Genomic DNA, 23,252 nt, shown 5'->3' on the forward strand with positions numbered 1-23,252 from the left:
AGATGTCTAGGTAAAGGTTTCATTTCAATAATGTAAATGTAGTATCAGCATTGTGACAGTAAGTATTTATTCAGCTTCCTTTAACAATAGCAGATACTGCCTAAGACTAAAAGAGACTTACTGAAAATACTAATTAAGGACCATTTTGTTTTTACATGTTTAAATAAAAAATAAAAAAAGTAACAATGATTTATCAAACGTACAAAAACATTTACAAAGTCATACCGTTGTTAACACGTTTAAGTTTTAAGGCTTTTGGAGCATTTGTTTTACAGTAATTGTGAATAATCAGACATTAAATGTTGTCCACATGCTCAAAACAAATCCAGCGTTAGTCTTCATCACTGCTCCACGCATCCTGAAAGGCAGGGTTCACCGAAGACTGGCCAGCAGCACCCTGTGAGAGACCAAAACATTTAACTCAGTTTGCACAATAAAGAAAGCTCACTTCTGTGAAAAGTACATAATATATATGCACGTGTCACATGTATGATTATATAACTAAGAAAAAATACAAGTATCTGCAGTTCCCATCAAGTGTGATAGACAACTATGTAAACATTATTTATTAACATGAAGATAACACTGAGGTTTCATAAGTTAAATTCTTCAGATGACACGTGCTTATCTATGATCTCGTTTCTGGAAGGAAAAACAAAAAATCCAGAAAGGTCCAAATCAGAGGACGTTCATTTATAGTAAATGACCACAATTATTGAAGATTAGCTTAAAAACATATATATTTATATATATGAAGATTAAAAGAGGTTTGCAGACTATAATCATTATTGTTTGCACTGGGTATGATGATGTAACATTCATGGCCTTTCTGTACAAAAAACAACCCTACAAAAGCAAAAAGAAGAAAGATCAAATCTGTTATATCATCAAGGGCACTTTATGGAAGCTCTTCTTCACCACTGAAAAACAAGGCAGGTAGAGCCACGACAAAATTTTGAATTATCTCCAAATATTTTGGGTTGTTATGTCAAAATTTCAACTTTTGTCTCAAAGTTGAAACTCTGGAATATCTAAACTGAAATTTTGAAACACTAAAAAATTTTGACTCATGCATAGCAGTTATTATTGTTGTTATTATAATTATATTGTTTTATTTTTTTTCAGTGGTGGAAGCAAAGTTCAACAGCATTTGGATTCCACAATTTTTCAGATTCTTCCATCTACTATTGTTTCCTGTTGTTATGACCTTTACCTTTACTTCATGGTCTGAGTCTTCCTCCACATCTGAGGGACGGAGGACAGGGACCCATGCTAGAATGTTACAGTCTTTACCTCCACTGTACACCTCCTACATACAGCACAAACAACAGGGACAATAATGTACACATCGACCTTTTCAGCAAACCTCAAAGTACTTCCAATGACATCAGTGCGGGGAGAAAACCAGTGTCAACAAGCATAACTGGTACCAAAAGCAAAGTAATGAACACACTTAAAACTGTCCATGTACAACAGGTGATGTCACAGGGGACAGTTTAATGACTGCGGGTCATTATATCATACAGGAAGCATAAAACGTTTTCAGAACAAGGTGTCCCTTCCTGTGACTCTTCAGAGTGACAAGCTGCCAAACTGCATTCTTATAACTGTCAAACACAGAAAATCGATGTCACCGGATGCAGCAACTCCTAATAAGGAGTGCACGGGTTAGACGGCCTTCTCCATTTGTGCCGATACATAATAGGCTGTTTCTCAGCACAAAGGACTGGCTAAATAAACATAACTAGGATTTAAATTAATTAAGGAACACTGGAGTAGAAATACATAACTGAAGTACTAAACAAAAAAACACCATCTTGAATGAAAACAAGCACTGTTTTCACTAAAATATTACTCTTAAAATAAAATGAATACAACCTATCTGAAGAATAATCTTGCAATTAATACTTATTTAATAAAAATAGAATATAGTTACTGGAATCACAAAGAATAGGCAGGGAAACCAGTAGCTCTAGATTATTGCATCCACGCTTTCATGTTGTTAAACCAAGTTGTGATCCTACAATCCAAATATCACAAAGAAGTCATTAGTACAGACAGCATTTTCAAGTCTTCCATTGTCCAAGTTTGATGAGCCTGCATGAACTTTGACACATATTACACCTATTCTTATCAATATTATATTGAAAAGTATCATATAATCAATAACTGTACATTTATTCTCCCATTTACATGTTTCGTCTCAGGCACAGTGTACAGAAAAGATGACAATAGCCACCATGACTTCACCCATTGATTATGAAGTCCCATTTTGACTTGAGTGGGAGAGTGAATTTATCTGAGAAAGCGACAACGTTGCATGCTAACAAGGAAGTGACTCGTCAGTCACAACATAGGCCTACACTAGAGTGTACACTGCTTTAATAGCACTGTAAAGAGAGGAGAGAACAACTGCACCACCACTGCAAGATAGGAGTATGGTTGTTTTCTTCTGGCAACCAGCGGTGTCACTTCCTGCTTGCCTTAAGAAAAAAGTAATGGGTTCACTTTTTAAGATGCATAATTTTTCTGTATATACAGTCGATGATTCTATCACATTTTGGACTTGTGACACCTGTGAAGTAATCCTGAATCACCTGTTGCCTGTCGGTTAGCACATATGTCCATATACACAGATTTTAACATGACTCATTCACTCATTGCCTCGATTAGGTAATTCATTGAGGCACAAATGAAAGAAAAAGCTTTTGCAACATATCTGGTAGCACTGACGACTAAAGAGTCAAGAATTTATTTAGTCGAAATGGCTGTGATAAAGCACAAATGTCACATGGAACTAACTGCTTCCAATTCTGTCAACACAAGCAGAGCGTTTTACAAGGCAACAGGAAAACAACAGTAAGACAGACTGCACTGTTTTGCTCCTAGATCTGATAAAGCAGAGATAAATGTGATGGCATTAATTTTCACACATGGTAAAGAGGCTATGAGCACAAACCTGAGTTTCACATAAGAAGCACCTGCATTTGCATTTATGGAAGTCAGTATTGACTCTACCCTGTTATCTATCCGCAGGAAGTAACTCATTTGAGAGTACCATGGTGACTGCAGATTACTTACAGGTACTACTGCAGAGCTGATGAAATAAAACAAAAAGATGAGGAACAGAGAGAATCCAGCAGGGTTACTGTAAGCATGCGGGGGACAAACCACTCTTGACTGTGAGGTGATAAATCAGATGGACTCACCTGGTAGTCTGGGTGGAACTCACAACAGTCCACACTGTTATAGTGACCCCTAAGCATGGTGACCAGCTCTCCCGTGTGAAGGGTGTACACTGCAACAGAGCTGCCGCATGGCACAAACACAAACTCTGGGCTGCAGCCACGTGACACTGTGAACTGTAGCCTTTTCCGACTCTCGTTGCAGACCTTCCCATAATTTACCTGAGGGATAACGAGTGAAGGGGCACACGGTTCAGATGACATCCGAATAAAAAGTCCAAACATAAACCTCAGGCATTTTCTGCATAAGGATTAAGCCATTTTTAATCGAATGCCAAGATGTTGCAAAACATTCTGGAAGATTAGAAATTTTCTGCACTTTCATTTGACAAAAAAAAACTTCAATTAATTCATGAAAATGAAAATAAGATTATCCAAAGAGCCCATTAAAAGACACTAATATTTAAAGGCTTCTAAAGCTTAACTGTGGACATAAAACTTGGACACAATTCCTTTAAAGGCTTTATATATCATGGCATTTCCAGCAGACTCTTCTGTATTGCTTTTTGGTCTAAATTATTTAACTATTTCATTTATCAGTATAAAACTCACTCATATCGTGAGGCTTTTATAACTGATCGCATTTTATTTCAATTATTTGACACTGTTTTTGTTTGATATCCTTGTTCTTGCAAAAGATGCTAGATTTTTTTTTTTTTTTAAGTGTGTCACTATTTTTCAAGACTTGGTAGAGTTTCCAAAATGAAGACAAACAGAACTTTAAATAGGGCAGCTATGTGAACTTGAAGGCAGAGAATAACTTGTATTTTTCCTATGCATCTGTGAAACAGGCCGAATGAGGTAACACATTCCAAGGCTCGCAAAATTTCTAAATCCCTGGAAGCCCTTCGGGCCGGCACTCTACAGTTTTTGGTAGCCCAAAATAAATTTAAGTAGCCCGAATAAAAAAGGGAGCAATTTTTTTATGTTTTGTTTCCATTACAATATTATGCTTTAATGTTTAATATTGTAACGGAAACAAAAATTAATCAAAAAATTTTTAAAATACAAATCACAACAACTGTATAAAGATTCCAATCATCAACTCAAATACTTGGTTCTCATTGAACAGAAATTTCTATGAACTTGTAAGAACTGTGTAGAACATGAATCAGTCTGTGTCAGATCCTGAATCTGACATTTCCACTGGAGTCACTGGTAAGAGGTAAGTGGAACCAAGATCTAGGACATTTGCTTTTTGAAGTTTGCAAAGACTGCTAAATTTTGCCAAAGGTAGTTCACTCTTTGCAACATAGTACGCTGTTCTAAACAGCTTTTTCAGGACTTCTTCTCGTGCTTGGTTCATTTTTAGTATGTTTTTTGCAATTGCTGTTTGTTCTGGGAAAGATATTGCAGACTGGGAAATAATGCATTCCTTGCATTTCTCATGGGTTCTGATGGGGTCTTTCTTAAAATTACTGGTCCCAGTAACAAAGGCGCTTGTCGACTCAGAAATTGAATGAAACTCACAACACACCTGGCAGAACATCATGTTATTTAGTTCGTCATATTCCAGCCACAGAAATTCTTTTGTCCATGAAACCAAAAAAGCTACGCTTTTTTTTGCCTCATAGTCTGATTTGTCATAACTTTTCCGTTTTGTGGTAAGCTTTTCTTTGGCTGTCCCTTCTTCACCCTGTCTTATTTGGCTGAGCAGAACCCCCCCCCCCCCCCCCCCCCCCTTCCTGACACCATGACACCCCCCTCCTCCAATCCCTCTCTCAGCAGCAAGACATCTCCCCCCCTCCCCTCCTCCCAAACATCTCCCAGTGTCACAGTGGATCAGGTCAGGAGGCAACTGAGGAAGCTTCGCCCCAGAAAGGCAGCAGGCCCAGACAAGGTGTGTCCTAGGATGCTAAAGGCGTGTGCTGCTGAACTTGGGGAGCCGCTACAACGAGTCTTCAACCTCAGTCTGCGACTGGGGAGAGTGCCCGCCCTATGGAAGACATCCTGCATCGTCCCGGTCCCCAAAAAGAACCGGCCCAATGAGCTGAATGACTTCCGACCGGTGGCACTGACGTCACATCTTATGAAGACTCTAGAGCGGCTCTTCCTCAACTTCCTCCGACCACAGGTACAACATGCCCAGGACTCACTACAGTTTGCATACAAGGCGGGTGTCGGAGTGGAGGATGCCATCCTGTACCTCCTACACAGAGCCCACTCACACCTGGATGGGGGAAAAGGCACGGTCAGGATCCTGTTTCTTGACTTTTCCAGTGCCTTTAATACCATCCGGCCCTGTATGCTTCAAGAAAAACTGAACAGGATGGAGGTGGACCCCTGCCTGGTGGCTTGGATCTCCGACTACCTCACCGACAGACCACAGTACGTCAGGCTGAAGGACATCACGTCTGACACTGTGGTCAGCAGCACAGGAGCACCACAGGGAACTGTGCTGTCCCCTCTTCTCTTCACCCTGTACACCTCTGACTTCTGCTACAACTCTGAATTATGCCATATTCAGAAGTTTGCAGATGACACGGCCATCATGGGGTGTATCTGGGATGATCAGGAAGAGGAGTACAGAAGTCTGGTGAGGAACTTTGTCACATGGAGTCACACAAACCACCTGCAACTCAACACCTCAAAGACTAAGGAACTGGTTGTGGACTTCGGGAGGTCCAGAGAAGGTCCACTGCCGGTTCAGATAGAGGGGGAGGAGGTGGAGGTGGTCAACAAGTACAAGTACCTCGGGCTGTGGGTGGACAATAAACTGGACTGGTCATGCAACACAGAGCACCTGTATAAAAAAGCCCAAAGCCGACTGTACTTCCTCAGGAGGCTGAGGTCTTTTAACATCTGCAGGAAGCTCCTGAGGATGTTTTACCAGTCGGTGGTTGCTGGAGTACTTTTCTATGCTGTGGTGTGCTGGGGGAGCAGCACAGCAAAGAAGGACTCATCCAGGCTGGAGAAACTGATCAGGAGGGCTAGCTCTGTGGTCGGCATGAAGCTGGACACTCTGGTGACAGTGGCAGAGAAAAGGACATTAAAGAAACTGATGGACATTATGGACAATGCTGGGCATCCTCTGCACACGGCCATAAACAACCAGAAGAGTCTGTTCAGTGACAGGTTGCTTCTCCCAAAGACAAGAACTAACAGACTTAAAAACTCCTTTGTCCCACACGCCATCAAACTGTTTAACTCCTCTCTGGAGGGGAGAGGGAGGGGAAACAGGAGGACAAAGGAGGGGGGAACAACTAAGCTGTAGTGCCTCTTCACCTCACTGTACAATACCTTGTGCAATACTTTTTGTAAATAGTCAACAGTGCAATAGACTCAATACTTGAAATGTGCAATTCACTTGTATTTTTATTTTTTATTCCTATTTATTCTATTTATCCCCTTTGTATATTTTATTTATATTTGTCTCTGTATTTATATATGTGTGTGTGTGTGTGTGTGTGTATATATATATATAAAACAATTCTGTAACTGTAACTTCGGTCGTTGCTGTGCTTTTTGGAAGTCGAATTTCCCAGAGGAACCCACCCGAGGGATTAATAAAGTTCTATCTTATCTTATCTTATCTCTCTAAAATACCGGCTTAAATCCTGCTGCTTTTACACATGTAACGCTCAGCGATTCTCTGCGCAATCAACCTCTCACATGTTTAAGCTTGCTGTGGGAGATTTCACTTGTCATGTTTGAATAGTAAGCTAATGAGTGATAAGACGATGTCAGAGGAATTGGTGTGCAAGTAATCATCACTCACCAATCAGTGCTGCCGCTCTCTACACACAGTTCGCGCAATCGCAAAGTGAAAGCAAAAAACAAGCGGAAATTCAAACGCGATTTCAATATGTCACATATTGACAGTGGCTCATCGATGCCAATGACATAATTACTCAGCTACATTTTCGAAAGAATGCAAAAGCATTGACATATATTTTCCTATGATAGCCCGATGGGCAGGGCTGAGATAGATTTTGGTAGCCCGACTGGAAAAACCTTTTGCGAGCCCTGCATTCCTTTCACATGTCACTCATGTGCAACACAAGTTTTGCATGGAAGCACACTTTTTTTAAGTACCCAATTTTCTGGTATCCATATTATCTCAGTCTAGACAAAAAAAAAAGAAAAGAAAAGAAAAGAAAAAAACAAAACAAAAAACAATCCGCCTTTTTTATTTTATGCTATTTCTTTGCTCTGATTTCTCTAACTTCTGGGCAAAACTAAAAGCAAAAGTCGAATATTCAATCTTTGAGGCTGTGAGATCTAACACGTAAACCTGGTTTTTACAACCACTAACATTTTCTGATCGTTGGTAACCAGTTAGGGATTGTCAACTTGTTTTACCTGTTTAAAAATCTGATGGCACAAGTTCATTGTTCCTGGCAGATCAATTATTTTGGGTAAAACAGAACAAAAAAGGCAAATTATTCAAAAACAGATTTTTTTCAGAAGTACATTATGTGAATTTTAGTAGCTTATAAAAAACGAACATTTATAATACTTACAATAAGAAAATGTTTAATCTGTTTGTTTGCCTGGGTGCCTGGGTTTCACTATATTGTATTTTGATGCTTCGGCAATATTCTTTTTAGAATTTAAGCATTGAAGCATCTACGAATCTGAATTTTAGTAAAACTAAGTCTGAGTCTCACCGGGATAACGTACACTAAGAAAGCCTGTGAAGTGCGTCTGTTATAAAGCCTGTGTAGCAGCATTCTTGCTCAGGTAGTTCAAGCCCTGAAGAGAAGGCACCATAGTAACCTAACTCACACCCTTCTAGGATTGAAATTCTAAAAATCTGTTAACTCCTTTCATGTTTCTAACTGTTTAAATGGTGTAACTACAACTGGCCAAGAACCAAGAACACTTGTAATAGTCATCAATATTGATTTCATCAATTCTCACACCTATTCTTATCAGTATTATACTGATATAACATATAATCAGATAATCAGCACCCAGCCTGCAGATATACTATTTGTTGTGTTATTTAGCTCACTGATAGGATTTCAGGCTTCATGTATGCGGCCTTTTGTAGCTAAAACTGAGCATAGTATTACTTCTATCAAGCTCAGCTGCAATTTCAACAGCTCAGTTGATATCAGCGTCATCAAAGAACTGCAGGGCAGCACGGTGGTGCAGTCACTGTCTGCAGGAAGGATCTGGGTTCAAATCTACTGACCAGTTTGAGCCTCTGTGTTTGCTGTGTGTGTTCTCTACAGGTACTTGAGCTTCTTCCCACAGTTCAAAAACATGCTAAATTGGTCTGGATGTGCAAGTACATGAATGTCTGTCTCACTATGTTGCTAAATGTACTTGTATATTGTTCACATGTTGAAATAAATTACCAATCAATCAATCAATCAAAGCTGGGACAGGCCTCAGGCCCCTTCATGGCCATAAACTGGATAAGCCCTTAAGGAACTGGTTGGAAGGATATAGTTGTAGGATAGTCCTGACTAGATTATGACTGAGCCTCTGTTCAGCAAAAGACAAACTGGTTTGTTGTAACAACATTACATGAAGTGCTTTTTTACACAGGCTGTGAGGACAAAGCCTTCATACACCTTACCAGTGTATTCTCCCCGGTGGCACTATTCCATAGCCTCATACGGTCATCGGTTCCAGTAGTGAGCAGGTAGAGGCCATCACCAGTGAAGCACAGGCCATTCACTCTGCCGTTATGGGCGGTGTTTACTGGTTAAAGACAGATTAGATATGGTAGCAGTGTATTTGTCACCTAAAGACTTTAAGAAATATTTGTCTTATACAGTGACAATCCATCAATGATAAGTTTTTAGTGTCCATCAAAACCATATGTCTCCCAGAAAAACTGGTTTAATTGTAATCGGCTGTTCTCTGAACTTCTGACCCCCTGGTTTGAATGCAAAGGCACTTCAAACAGGAAAAACAGATACCATTTATGCAGAATGTTGATCTTTTCCCAAGTGAGCCAAACTCAGCACTACCCTGAATATCTTGGAAGTCATTAGACATGACAATTCAGAGGAAAACAAAGCTGTCGTGGTTCATATAAATTAGAAATGTATTTTTAATTTAAAGCATCAGCAATCGGATTGGTTCATGTTGATGCTCTGAGGTCTCCCATCCAAAAGACTTCCGCTGAACTATTTTGGTGACAGGACACACCTCAGCTCCCATTTATCTACTGCATGTAAACTGTATATACAGCACCACTGTACAATAAATACTACATTATGGGGCGAAAGATGGATAAATGGGGTATTGAGGTACTGAACTAGAACTGTTTCTCTGTCAATGACATAATAACACAACAAGATCTCCTTGAAGTCAGCTCCACTCAGGAAAAATGAGACAAAAAATTTAATGAAAAGAAAAATGCCAACAATACCTGCCTCAGAGGAGGCTTTCGACTTGTCTCCATTGTGTTGGTCCAGAGTGAAGAGACTACCTGAAGCACGGCGCACATCCCATACTTTCACCTTGCTGTCTGCACTTAAGAAGGAAAACCAGGGAAATGACTTGTTTACTTTCTATGCTCCCTAAAAATTCAGGTACTTAACAAAAACATGATTTGTGTTTAAATATTCCATTAACAGGATACAAGCTGAGGCTGATGCACTACAGACGAGCTGGTTTGTGTACCCTAGTGTTTGTTTTTAAAGGTCAGTTTTCTGTAGGGAATTAAAACGCTGCTCCATATTAGAATATCATACACGTGTGTGTGTGTGTGTGTGTGTCTCTGTGCCAGTTGTTTTCAAAATCACTTACACTCTTTGGGGACAGAAGCACAGTGATCCCAGTGGGTTAATTAGCAGGTCTAATGTGGCATAAAACAGGTGGGGACAGTATCTACCATATGCTAAACTGGCAGGCCTGCTAGAGCGCCACGGTGCTATCTAGTAGTGTTCTGGTGCCATTATCCTTGATGCAGGGTTGTGATGTAGCCAGATGGCTGGGAAGTGAGATGACAAGAACTGCTGGGAAATTACATAGAGGGGATTGTCCTGTAGCTGGCGTTTCACTTTGATGTGGCTCTGAGGGCAAACTAGGGTAGCCAAGAATGGCAAAGAGAGCTTACCTGGCAGTGGCTAAGATATGCTCGTATCTGGGTGACCACCGCACAGACAGGACCTCTGCTCTGTGACCTGCAATGGCAAATACGTTACTTTCTTTCTTCTGCGTGGGTGGATGAAAAGAACAGAAAGAACAGAGTAAAAGCACTGTGATCAACTAACCCTGAAGAATATGAATCCGTGAACCGGACTTGAGGTCACACAGTTGGATTTTAGGATTTGTGGTGCCCACTGGAAACACAGAGACACAGACATAGTTCAAAGATTAGACTTACAAGGATGATGTAAATAGTGAATAGGGGCACTCCTTCTAAAATTTAAAATCCCCAATTATCGTTATCAATGTGTAAAAGGTGTGTTATCAGGGTAAAAACAGGAATTTGAGGTTCTAAGAGAACGAGTATGATACTGTAAATATTGCTGTTTAGGAACAGATTCCCTTAAAACAGTTTCCCTTGTGTTAGTGTCTTTCTAGAAAAAACCGAAGGTATTGGGGGAGGGGGAGGGGATTCACTCAAAACTAGTTTGACGAGAATCTGTAAAACTTCTAACGAGGAATGAATTGTTTAGGAACCAAAGAAAATAAAAGAGATTGACACTGTGATTGTCTCTGAACTAGAAACAGGTGTGTCAAGGGACTGGTTATGTAAAGGACATAGAACACATTCTCCAGTAGGTATTAACAACCTGTTGGTCCAGCTCAGTGAAACAAGAACACTTCTGCTGACCGAATTATGCACCCCAACCCCACCCCTTCATACATGTAAAGCACTTAGCACCTTGCTTAGTATGACAAAGCAGTGACAGGATAAGTATTGCGATTTTTGTTCAATGAGTTTGAAAACACAATGACAGAAATGCAAGCAGCTAGTGCAGCTTGTTTACTCTGTGTCACTGAGATCAGCAAAAACTCACTGGGATCATGCACGCACCTGCAATGAGACTGTGCTTCCTGGCGATTGGGGACAGGTGGTGACAGTAGACGTTGCCTTCAAACTGAAACACTTCAGCAGGCTGCATAATCAAAGAAGGAGACGGAGAGAAAGAAAAATGTTACTTATGGTAGAAATACAGCAATCTCCATATTTAGACCTGTGTGTATTTGCTTATGTTTGCCTCAGTGACAATCTATAGAAATATACAAGCACAGTTTTAACATTTAACAGTGTTACAAAGTCACTCTGTGAAGGGAAAGAGCTCCCAGCTTTAAGTAAAAATAAAAGGGCAATGCAGATCAGAGCTCAGAAGGCAGATCGCCTGAGCACCAGTGGCGGTTACAATGCAAATTCTTCAGCAAACATAAAAAGCCTCTCTGTGCTCCATCTGTAAGTGTGCGCCAGCACCCACGTGGCCTTAACCACTGGCTGCACACACAGAGGAAGCTCTGTTTGCATAAAAATGCATCCACAATAATGCAAAACACACACTAATGGACAAACAGCCATGAGCAATTAGGAATTTAATAGATGCAACTGTGTGTGTGTTTGTGCGAGAGACAGAAACACACAGGTTAAACCGAGTGAAAGGTTGACAGGTTCTTTTCTGTCCCTTCCCTGACCTTTTAAAGCAACTGCGGTGCCAGCGTAACTCTAGCACAGTTCAGAGCCTGCCATATGGGACAATGTGGCATAGAAAGGTAGAAAGCATGAAGCAGAAAATAAGAAAGCGAGGGGAAGAGAAAATGAAAAGAACAAAAGGCGGGGGTGGGGGTGGAGAAGCCATAAATTAGAATTTGATAATGAAATGCAACACACTCTCTGTGAGCTCTACAATAAATCCCACCTTTGTGGAGTTTTAATACAACACTCAGTATTTATTGAGGCTGCACAGAGAGGTGTTGATTTAGCTCTGGTATTACTGAGTTTATGTTGGGTGGCACTGTAACGCTTCCAGTATCTCTATCTTTGTTCATGCCACTTCACACACATTTTGCAGGTGTGCCTGACAAAACTAAGCTAGGTAATAAACTTGTTAGGCATTAAGCCTCTCTGCAACCCCTACTGGCTTTGCAGTGCCAGTACAAGAGCCTTTAGCTGGCAGATGTGTTTAACTGTTCGCTGTCCACAGCTGTTACCTTATGTATAAAAGCATGACTGATTTAGCTTAGGGAAGGCCACAACTCCTTGCAAGACCTCCTCTTGCTCATCTGGCTGACCTTAAACAATCATTTTTCTAACCTCTGCTGTCAGTCTCCATTTCACCTAGTGGCTTGATTACCAGATGATACAGTAGTTGACATGCCTTACCTTTAATGTCTCTGTGTCCCAGACTTTCATGGTCTTGTCAAAGGAACTGGATACAAACATTCCTGTGTCATAAGGATACCACTGGACTGTCTCTACACTAAATTTATGGACATAGCGGCTAGACCTAAAAACAAGAACAAAAAAAATAAAAATAAAACATGGGGTGAAAGCCATGTGTCATGTTTTTGATTTGGGATTGACAAAACCAGATAGCGCAGGATGTTTTCTGTAATAAGTGAGAAAAAACTCATGTACAGTTAGTTCTATAAATGTTTGGACGCTGATACAATTTTCACATTTTTGGCTCTTAACTCTGACAGCTGAAACTGAAATAAAATAATCAAGATGAACCTGAAATGCAGACTTTAAACCTTAAACTGAAGCGGATGAATAAAAATACTGAACTGAAGAATTAGAGACATTTTTACACACACAACTAAACAAGTTGCTTAAAACCTGTATCATGGATGGCTGTAGGCTGTCTTTATTTCCTAATCAGTTATGCAAGCAAAAGATGGGAAGTTGACTCCAAGGCTTTCGGTGAAGCCTCAATAGTTTTCAGTGAAAGTGAAGCCAGCCAGGTCTGCGTTTTGATTGCATCTTAATTATTTAATTTCAGATTTACTGTGGTAGATCTCTTCTAGTTTCTGTGTATATTTTATAGCCAAAACAAAAAGCTGTAGGTAGCTGGGGACAGCACTGTGTGTACAGCCCGCAATAAAATGCTACTCTCTAGTGGATGGAATTAGTAAATGGGCTAACATTTACCTTCCTACTGTGCAGACTGCCTTGCAGCTGTACTGTAGTTTCCCACTGAAGTTCTCCAGGTCATAGATGACGATTACTCCGTCTGCACCTCCAGACAGCATGCTGAACAGCAGAAAAAATGTCATCTGAAATACTTTTTTTTACTTTGTCTTACAAACCTTGTAAAATATACACACATAGATTCAATCATCAGGCTCACCCTCTGAAACCAGACTTCTGCCTTCATATTCACTATACTAACTAACAAAGATTGGGGTTACTTGTTAAAAATATGAATTTCCAGAGCAGTCAAGTCACAGTGCAGGAACGTTTCAATACTATGAATAATTGTTCTTTCATCTAAGGGTTAAATGAGTGTTTAATGTGACGTAAATATACTTACATTGTTATCTTTACTTCTACTTTATTGGGTTTTGCTTTGTTGTCATTGCTTTTATATGTTAATCTGTCTAGCTGAAATAAATTGCCCCTTTGGGATCTTAAGACTTATTTCCTATATTTTTACAGCTGCAAAGGTCTTAAACAGATTAAAAAAACATCAAGCACTTGGGTAATGTTTTTGTATTGTTTTTACTTTATTCTGGTCTGTATTTTGACCATCTTTTGTAATGCCTCTGTAAAGTACTATAGTTCTCGGATTGGTTCTTGTCTTAAAAAGCGCCAAAATAAATTAATTTTACTTATTTACATACTTATCATTGAACCACTGACAGTGATTCTGCAGCATTTCAAAACTATACAGTAGAGATGGACCGATCTGATATTACGTATCGGTCTGATACTGACCTAAATTACTGGATCGGATATCGGAGAGAAATAAAAAAAGGTTGATTATGTTGATTAAGCATCATGAGGTGGAGCGTGAGGGGTGGTTCCCTATTTTTTTTTGTTGCTGGGAGTTGGAACCCTATTAGTTAGGTTGCTTAATATTTACGCTAAGTACTCTTTAAAATACCAGAATAGGGAGGATGGTGTAGGTTTACGTTTATTAGATTGATCAGTATTGCAAAACTATGAACTTTTTTTTTTGCATACAGGTATAACAGAATAGCTTTATTGTTGTTGTTTTTTTTTTTTAAACTTGAGTATGAACTTATACAAAATGCAGCAAGATAAAAAAACAAAACAGTTTTATTGATTAAAAAACACTATATTGGATTCATATCGGTATCGGTAGATATCCAAATTTATGATATTGGTATCGGACATAAAAAAGTGGTATCTTGCCATCGCTACTATACAGTAGTGTACATATGCAAGGACTTAGTAACAAACCTCAATAGTTACCCACAATAATAATAATATGAATAATAATAATAATAAACTCTCAGACCTTTACAGAGAACCCAAGGTTGCTTTACACATAAAGGTTTAAGGTCAAAGCCTCAGTGAGTAGTTGGCATTTCAACTATTTTATGAAAATGTCCAGAGACAGCTTATGGTGGATCTCAAGCGGGATCAGCAGCAGTGAAGGTTGTCCTCCGAAAGATCGCAATGTAGTGTGTGTAGAAATTAAATATTACAACTTTCACAGCCTATGGTTAAGATATTTATCTCTGTGTCAGGACAGCAAGTTATTTAGTCAGATAAATTTTACTTTTCTGCATGATTTTTCCAATAGAGCTTATTTTTTGTTGTTTTTATGCAACATCCCAATCACTGCAATATTGCAAGAATTAACATTCCAAGGGGGGATATTAATGAATTATTTTATGAACCTGTATGGGACATGGGAATGGCACAGTCTGGGTTCAAATCCACTGGCCGAACGGGGGTCTTTCTGTCTGGAGTTTGTATGAAAGAACTGAATAAGTGATTAAGAAAATGGATAGATTAAGCTTTGTTTACTATGTTACTCAGACTTACTATCTTCCCTCAACTGCTTCAATGTCAATGGTATTAATGCCATTTCCATGGATTCGGTCCACATCTCTGTCCGGATTCAACTGCAGACCGAGGACCCTTTGGAAAGAGAGAGATCGCTGGGTTTCTTAAGTGAGTCACACATATTATAATGTAAAAATGTATGAAGGCAAACTGAAACCTAAGTAGTTAACTAACTCTAAAACGTTAGAGATGAATTAACAAACAATGGCCCAGACTAAGGCGCTTAAATCTAGAGTTAGTGTTTCTTTCTTTTGTTAAAATAAATAACTTTTCAGTTTGTGGGAATTTCCAAAACATAATAAGTCTGGCACAGATTCGAGAGTCGTATGTAATACAGCAATGATGCTAACAATAGTTAAGAACTATTTATAAACAAAACCTCATGTATGTGTATTAACTAAGATGCTTGTTATGTTACATAATGTTCATATAGTACCGGTATAATTTCGATTTCATAGTTTTATTAGTCCAAAGCTTGCTGTGGACTTCTTCTTGCTAGTTATGTTTATAAGAGCTTCTCTCTCACCTTCTCGTTGATTCCGCTCGTCTCAGTCTCAGAGGGTCATCCAGACCAGCCCGCCTGGCTGTCAGAAAGCCCAACATAGCTTCAACATGAAGACAACTTCTTTCTGTTTTAACAGTTAGCCAGTATTTAAACCGCGTTACAGTTCAAAAGCTAACATGTTACCCACAATGTAGTGACGTTTTAATCCAAAGTAAGTCTCGGGACGTCCTGTAAAACATTACACGATATGAAATAGAAAAATACCCAACTTAAATACTTCCATCGTGATATTTTTACAATTCATTGCTTATAATTCAAAGAAATTTAAGTGGCCTCTCAAGAATTCAAAACAAGTCGCCGCCATGTTGGATTCTAAAGCATTCAACTACAGATGCGATGATTGGTGGGTCTGATACCGTCACCCAATCACAAGCTAGTTTGTTCATTCTGTTCCCAACCCATGAACCCTTGCATAAACGATCACCGTGAGAGGACAAACAGCGGATAGAGCTGCATTAAACTATATTTATATATACATATTCACACACAGGGGCTTTGGGCAACCCTATAAGATGAGCAGGATTGCTGCAATCCTACGGCGTGGCTTCGGAGTAGTACGCGAGCACGTCGGGACCGATCATTTGGGGAACAAATATTACTTAATCCCAGAGCAGAAGACATGGACAGGTAAACTAACATGTGTGCTAACATTAGCATCTACAGCTTTAACTACTGTTTAACTACTGCTTCTTTCACTTTTAAATAGTTATTAATGCTAGTTCAGTGCCAATGCATGTGACATGTCTTCTTTCTCTGTATTGAGTTTTTCATATGCACGTTAGCCTTGTAGTGTCATAAGATTGCCACTAGATGGCGTATTAGTCTTAATAACAACATTGTCGTATTGGATGGAAGATTTAATGCATATAGTGAAGGAGGACCTGCACAAAGATGTGTTGACAGTGGAGGATAGTTACGGATTGGGTGAGATGCAGGCAGATGATTCGCTGTGATGACCCCTGAAGAGAGCAGCTGAAAGAAGCAGAAGAAAAAGAAGACGTCCATGCTGCAGTAACTGCATTTAAGGTTTTTTGGCAGTGAAGTTTTCTGTGATGAGGTTTAAATACCTGGATTAGTTTAAATACCTGCGGTCAACCATGCAAAGCAATGGACAGTGGACAAGACAGGTGAAGAAGGGAATGCAGGCAGGGTGGAGTGGGTGCAGGCACCTGTCAAGGGTTGATTTGTGATAGAAGGATAGCAGCAAGCGTGAAAGGAAAGGTTTACAAGATGGTGTAGTGAGATCTCATTTGAGGGGTGGTGTGACAGAGGAGATTACTAGGCAAAGAGTGAAATGGAGGTGACCCCTGAAGGGAGCGGCCGAAAGAAGACATAAAAGAAGACGAGGCAGACAGTGCAGTGAGGTTTTTGGCTGTTCCACTGATGCAGATGAAATTGTTACTCAACTCTGTGGTGAGGATTTATAAGGTCATATATCCCTTCTGAGACGTGGCAGTTCTACGGTATGTAATGCTCAAGCCAAGCAGTAGAACTGTGTCAGGCCTGTGGGATGCCAGTGGTGTCCTTCACACCCTCTCTGACTGACTTAAAAGGGCAACAACATGCCTTGCAGGTCACAGAGCAGGACCTTTGTCTCCCTTGGACTGATATTGCTTAGAAAACATCAGAGACATCTGGCTTATTGATTCCAAAGGATTTTTCCAGAATCACTGCATGTGAGCAGGATTTGCTCTCCTACACAAGCTTGTGTTTGTCTCCCTCTCTTGGTCCCACATTTTACAGGCTAGATAAAGTTTTTCTTTCACTTGCAGCGGGTGAATAGTCATTACACACCGAGGTGCTGTAAAAACAAAACAAAAAACCCCGAACTGCTTGTTTGTCTGCGTTTTTTTGGTTTGCTGAAGAGGAGCGAATACCTGGCAGGTTGCAAGCCTGCTTTCTTTTTCGACTGAACTTGACTTTGTGCTTCACCTTTTCTCAGCAGTTTGCGGGGAAACCTGCACCCACCTTGTATTTATAATTCATTACAAGGCCGCTTCTCTACCCCTGGCTGTCAGACTATTCAAATGAGACATCACAGCAGCCCATTTTTTGGCACGCTACAGGAAAAAGTGTTCACTGTCCCATCACAATGACTGACAGAGTAGAGAGGCTAGTTGGCTTATAGGAAAACTGGTACCTAGCAGACACCATCATGACTGTCAGACAGGCACGTATACAGTCTCATATATACATTCATAATAAACATAAAGGAATATATGGCAGACACATTTGCTTCCTTTTATTTCTGGCACTCAGCCTGTCCAGCCTTGTGGAACTAAAGCAGATACATTATTCAGTCCATATGTCTCGCTAAAGCGAGCTCTTTTTGATCTTAAACTGATAGGCCAAGAAGGGGCTTTAGGTTCTTTAGGCTTGGACCGCAGGGCTTTCCACTGCAGCACATGAGTAGCAGTCGATGCAGGTGAGGCGGTCATCCGGCATTATCTTCACTTCATTTTGTTCACCCCTAGTGCTCCTTCCATCCACCTCTACCTTTATCCATGCTTTCCTGGTTCCATTTTCTACCTCTCTCTCAGTCTGTTATCTTTAGAAATCTGGGGCATAAGCAATCCTGACAGCCAGGGGTGGTCTTTTTTGTGTGCATCTGTCCTATCTGATTTCAACAACTTCTTCTTAGGTTGCCCTTCTTATTTGCGTTCACGTAGCCCTTCCTTCCCTCGCCCCTCCCTTTCATCGCTGCCACTGGATTTTTCCTCCTTTGAAGTATTTCCAGTGAAGATTTCTATTCAAAACACTGGAGTATTTCAGCAGTGAGGAGGGCTAGACCCAGCAGAGAGCTTTCTAACCCCTTCTCCTCAGATGCTGCTCTTCATCAAAATGAAAGAGCCTGGGTCTGAAGCACTTGCCTTGAGAGAGAAAGAGCGAGAGTCTCTGTCTTTATAAAAAAGGTTGGGCTATAAAGGCCTACCGTGTGCTGCTGCTTCATAGAAAGAAATGCGCTATAGGCCCAGCGATTGTTGTCTGTGGCAGAGCTACTAGAGAGCCACTGGCAATCTGGCCATTGGTCTTAGAAGGTCTTTGCTTCGGTGTTGTCTCCACAGAGCTAAATAGAGAATCTATATTCTTTCTTTCTGTGTGCATCTCTCCCCCGGGCCCGGCTCTTCCTCACGCTGCATGGGGCTCCATGTCATGCTGCCCAGATGAAAGCAAAGCATTCTGTGGATGGGCTCATTTGTCTTCGGCAGTGGGCCTGCAGCTTTGACGCCTGCCTTCCCTCCCTTTATTTAGTAAGAGAGGCGCACTGACATTATCGGCCGCTGCAGGCACATTTGAAAATAATTGCCTGTATGATTGCTATTTTTCTTACCTCTTTGAGGAGGTGTAGCCTTTGTCTTGGAATCAATGGCTGCTCAATACTGGACAGGGGAAAGGCAGTTTCCTTTCATGTCTCAGTGAAAAGGATGTATTTTTAGCGCTATTCATTTTCGCAGTGTGTGCCATGCAGTTTTAATCTATTGGTCCTCTACGCTGCACGGAGAATGGAAGAGATTCAGAGGTGCACCACGCTGTTGCAGAGAAAAGATGCATTGACTTGTCGTCCTATCACTATCCCTCTTTCTTTGTCTATTATTTATTTGATTCCCCAGCTCTGTTCTATGAAGTGAAAAACTGAAAAGGCCTCAGTTCTGCTATTTCAGGATGGGCGACTCTGGGGACCGAGGGAGGAGGTGTGCGCTTTTTGCACTGGCGTACGCGTATTTGATTGTGTGTGGATGTCTTTAAGTGAAATGACAGCTACACACTTTGTGTACTATCAGCTTTGTATTTAAAAAAAAAAAAAGGAAGAAGAAGAAGATCTGCCATTGTGTGTTTTCTCTCCACTTCATGCCCTAACACACTTAAGACAACAACAGATGGCTGTGTGTCATCAGAGCGTTGATTCAAGCCGCATATTTCCACGGAAAGGAGTCACAGCGGAGAGCGACGAGGGTCCAAATGGCTGTTTATTCTGCCATGACTCATCCCCAGGGTGTGATGAAGGAAGGTCTACCCTAGAGTAGGACACCAAGTCGGCGTTTGCCACGGTGCAGCTACGTCCAGAGACGCCACAGTAAATCACGCTAATTGATGAGCAGCTTTGCAATGCTTGCAGTTTAAATGAAGGTTGTTTAATCATTATAGGCTTTAGCTCATCTTGGTGTATACTGGCAGGGTCCTTCTAGGCATTTTAATGTCTCTAAAAATGGCTGCCAAGTGTGTATTTGTATGTGTATCTGGTTGTACATCATGGAGTGGCTTAACTACTTCATTAAAAAGGCATTTGAAAGGATAGAGGCTGAAAATGAGAGATGGGAACATTTATTTTCTATGGCGGAACATTTCAAGTGGGCCTCCATCCAATATTAGGGGTTTAAGTGGCATTTCGCAGGTCCATTAACCACTGCCTATCTGCAGTAGGACTGTATCTGTAATACATTAAGTCTGAATGTCAGTTGCATTGTTTTCACATCTTCCAAACGGACATCTTGCCAACAGAAGAAAGACAGCAAAATGGATTTAAAGAAATGTTGCCAGATGACCCAGATGTGATTCACATCCAGCACGGTCACAGCTCTGCGCGGTAAGATAGCCAGCGAGGTGTTTTGACACCTCGGGGGTCTTTGTCGGTCAGAAACTCAACCAAGAAGGCTGACAGACAGGCCAGCGCACGAGCAGCCTGCCACTGCTCATTCAATTCAGAATATTTTAATAAAGCAGACAGGCAGAGAGAAATAAGGTGAGGAGTATGGGAGAAAAGATAAGGGCGAGGGAGACTCGCGGAGGGTGGAGAAGAAGGTGGGTAACGGGAAAGTGAGTGACAAAGAACAAAGGGAAAGCTGACATATGGGGTGAAATTATAGAGTGTGGGGAGAATGGAGAGAGTAAAAGTGAAAGAAGGGTATCCTGACAGAAAGAGGGTGAAATGAGTGGGTGGAACAGGCGGGCAGATAGAGGGGGAGAGAGGGGAGGTGGGGATAGGTTAACGCGGAGAAACAGTGGGGGGACTCAAGGTGCAATGGAGGGAAAAGGAAGAGGGCTGGATGGGAGTGATGCGGGTGAATAGAAAGGGGTGGACAGCTTGGTGTATGGACATCACACAGATGGGCCTCTTAGGAGCCGCTGAGGTAGCAAGGGGCTCCATGCCGCTCCACAGCCTTACAAAGGACGCTGACTTCCTGGCTCACTACATTCCTTTTTTATAACCACTGGGCAGGAAGGAAACTTGAATTTGGGTGGTCTTGGGCTACGGGGCCACGGTATCTCCACTAGCCTTAAGCTTTTAGTTAAAAGTAAAAACACAGGGGAAATCCAAGTATTCCTCTTAAAGCGCTACTACTTCGATATGAGTTGTTCTCCCCTGTTCCTGCAGTGAGGCGCTCCAAGCCTCAGCGGGATCGACGGCAACAGGGACAAACAGAACGAGGGCTGAATGGAACTGAAAGCAGCGGCAGGAAGCCTACTTTAGACCTAAGCTCCTCCTCCCAGCTGAACTGATGCAAAACAGCGACTGGCCTTTTCCCTCTAAACCGCATCCTGCATCACTTGGCTCTGGGCTAATGGGTAACCATGGTTACAGGCCTCACACATCCCCTCCATCTTTTTTTCCCAGGGAAAGAAATTGGAGTGAGGGAGTTGTGGGGGCTGTCCATATTGTTACCTGCTTGCCCTTGTATCCCTGAAGCTTATCGGATCACTCCATCTTCATAAAGCTGTCCATTACGATGCACGTACTGGTCCCCCATTCCTCTCCAGTAGCACGGAGAGGAATAAACGAAGCTCAAATACTGCTCGCTGCTTCAGGGTGGCTTTTTTTGTTTCTGCACTGAACCAGGCCTAAAAATCTCTGGTTCGCCTCCCACAAGCACAAGGAGTGGAAGGAGAAAAAACAAAAAAAACAAGCCTCTTTCTGCTGAGATGTTGTTGCAGTTTTTTTTAAAGTCTGCAGTTTTTTTAAAGTCTGCATTACAATTCAGACCCACAAAGCTGGGGTCAGATGCAGAGAGCTCATTCAGCTGCATCCTGTCTACGTTAAAGGACTCTCATTACCCGGATGTTGCAAATCGAAGTGCGTTCCCTTGACATCCGCGTCTGTAATGAAAAACGGAGTGCGGGAGAAAAGTGTGCAGTGGAGGCGACAGCGCAAGATGCCTGGAATGACATTGTGGAGGTGAAAAACCTCTCAGGTCGCCCTCAGCGGTACTCACCTGGGAGCTGATGTGTGAAGTTGGGTGTGTGCGTGTGTGTGTGTGTTGAAGCAGGTGATGGAGTTTAGCGGGGTGTGTTCGGGGTTCAAAGAGCAGCCCTCGGAGCGCATCATGTCTTATTTTAACGAGTGGGAAGGATTGAAGTGTGGCTGCCACAGCAACCCCCCTCTGTCACCTCCCTTCCTTCTTTCCTTCCTTCCTTTTCCTCTCCCATCCCTCCCCCACAGGTTCCACAGCTAGGCTCACAGATGAGTCGCGTTCAGACAGGTGAGATGGCTCATGAATATTTATGCAGTGGGATTTCATTCCTGTTGCCGGTGGCCCCTCCCCTTCTCCAACGCAGCACTGCGTTTGTCCTTCACAGTAAGAGGCAGCGTCCTCGCTCCTGTCCCTCAGGTTAATCTGCCTGCTCTCCAGCCAGTTGTGCGTACGCGCGCGCGTCCGTGGTTGTGCGCATTTGACTGGTAAGTAGGTTTCCCCTAGTGAGTGATGAGAAGGCAGACCTGTCACAAGGGGGCCCACCGAGATGGAGAGCTCCCAACACCCTTCATACCTCACTTTCTCTCTCCCACCGCTCTCTTGCTCTCTCTAAAGGTGGGGGAGTAGGTGTGTGCAAGGCTGAAGTGCGAAGCAGAAAGATGGCTTACACCTGGTCTGATGACTGTATGTGTCAGGAATCCTAAAGTCTGTAGACTCCAGTAAAGCTCACACTAACGATATATAACTGAGATATTTTAGGTACAAACGCAGACGAATATGAATGATATGAAAAGAGATGATTTGTAAATATAGTCATTTTTATTGTTGTTGGCAGTTTGGTTATGATACATTAATTAAAAAGTAAGGCTGTATGCACTAATTGTAGTTCTAATACTGCGTTCTTATATCAGCTGTTGTAGAACTATGACTATGGCCCGTGTCTCTGTGTTTGTGCATGTTTCATTTCATAGCCGTACAAGAACAGCGATTACCTACAGAGGGAGATTCACCATATCAGACTGACACACCTCCACCCAACACGTATGTGATGGGAGGATCGGTCGTGTTTCATAAATATATGTACATACTGTATTTGTTATTTAAATGCGGGGATAAAGGCTGTGGTGGAAGGGCTGCAAAAAGCAACAAGACAAGAGGACAGCCATGTTGGAGTGTGACGGAGAGTAAAGGGGGAGGATGCAACCCAGTGAAGAGCGATGGAGACAGAGAGAGACAAAGTGGGTGCCTCTCTTTATGCTTATTAGCCAGGCATTAGCTGCAGCTAAGCACATTGCTTGTGGGGACTGTAATATAATTGTACCATTTTTGTCTGCTGC

At 41.6% G+C, this 23,252-nt stretch overlaps 2 protein-coding genes across 7 annotated transcripts in view; one reads left to right on the forward strand and one right to left on the reverse strand.

Annotated features, from left to right (window-relative positions):
* Positions 1–42: 42 nt before the first annotated feature.
* Positions 43–16,063, reverse strand: ercc8 (excision repair cross-complementation group 8). 4 transcript variants are annotated; one of them, XM_085475689.1, is made up of 13 exons: positions 15,855–16,063; positions 15,689–15,746; positions 15,142–15,237; positions 13,276–13,377; positions 12,508–12,631; positions 11,194–11,275; positions 10,424–10,492; positions 10,267–10,333; positions 9,577–9,680; positions 8,776–8,900; positions 3,210–3,407; positions 1,214–1,309; positions 43–397 (listed from the first exon to the last, which is right to left on the reverse strand). In XM_085475689.1, exons 1-13 carry the CDS (start codon positions 15,904–15,906, stop codon positions 332–334), a joined length of 1,239 nt encoding a protein of 412 aa, XP_085331815.1. In that variant the 5' UTR covers positions 15,907–16,063; the 3' UTR covers positions 43–331. The 4 variants fall into 4 exon arrangements, with proteins under 4 accessions (XP_085331815.1, XP_085331818.1, XP_085331816.1 ...); XM_085475692.1 differs by lacking the exon at positions 3,210–3,407; XM_085475690.1 differs by having other exon boundaries at positions 15,689–15,915.
* The window catches only part of ndufaf2 (NADH:ubiquinone oxidoreductase complex assembly factor 2), a 15,250-nt gene continuing 7,186 nt past the window's right edge, over positions 15,189–23,252 (forward strand). The window contains exon 1 of one of the 3 annotated variants that reach the window (XM_085475697.1): positions 15,189–15,270. In XM_085475697.1, the coding sequence (XP_085331823.1) occupies positions 15,189–15,270 (82 nt within the window). Of the gene's footprint in view, positions 15,271–16,117; positions 16,355–21,668; positions 23,154–23,252 lie in introns of those variants that run through there. The other 2 variants (XM_085475696.1, XM_085475695.1) reach the window with 2 other exon arrangements.

This window comes from Copadichromis virginalis, linkage group LG12 (assembly GCF_057382275.1).
Source record: "Copadichromis virginalis isolate Kocher_CV1m ecotype Utaka linkage group LG12, C_Virginalis_male_GT1.1, whole genome shotgun sequence".
NCBI lineage: Eukaryota > Metazoa > Chordata > Actinopteri > Cichliformes > Cichlidae > Copadichromis > Copadichromis virginalis.

Bases quoted from the DNA above. Each gene is read 5' to 3' on its own strand.
- ercc8 (XM_085475689.1), bottom strand. From the start codon at position 15,906: ATGTTTTACAGGACGTCCCGAGACTTACTTTGGATTAAAACGTCACTA. The intron at 9,681-10,266 runs GTAAGCTCTCTT...TTCCTTCTTAAG, and splicing joins CATATCTTAGCCACTGCCAG to TGCAGACAGCAAGGTGAAAG. The intron at 1,310-3,209 runs GTGAGTCCATCT...TGCTGTATGTAG, and splicing joins AGTTCCACCCAGACTACCAG to GAGGTGTACAGTGGAGGTAA.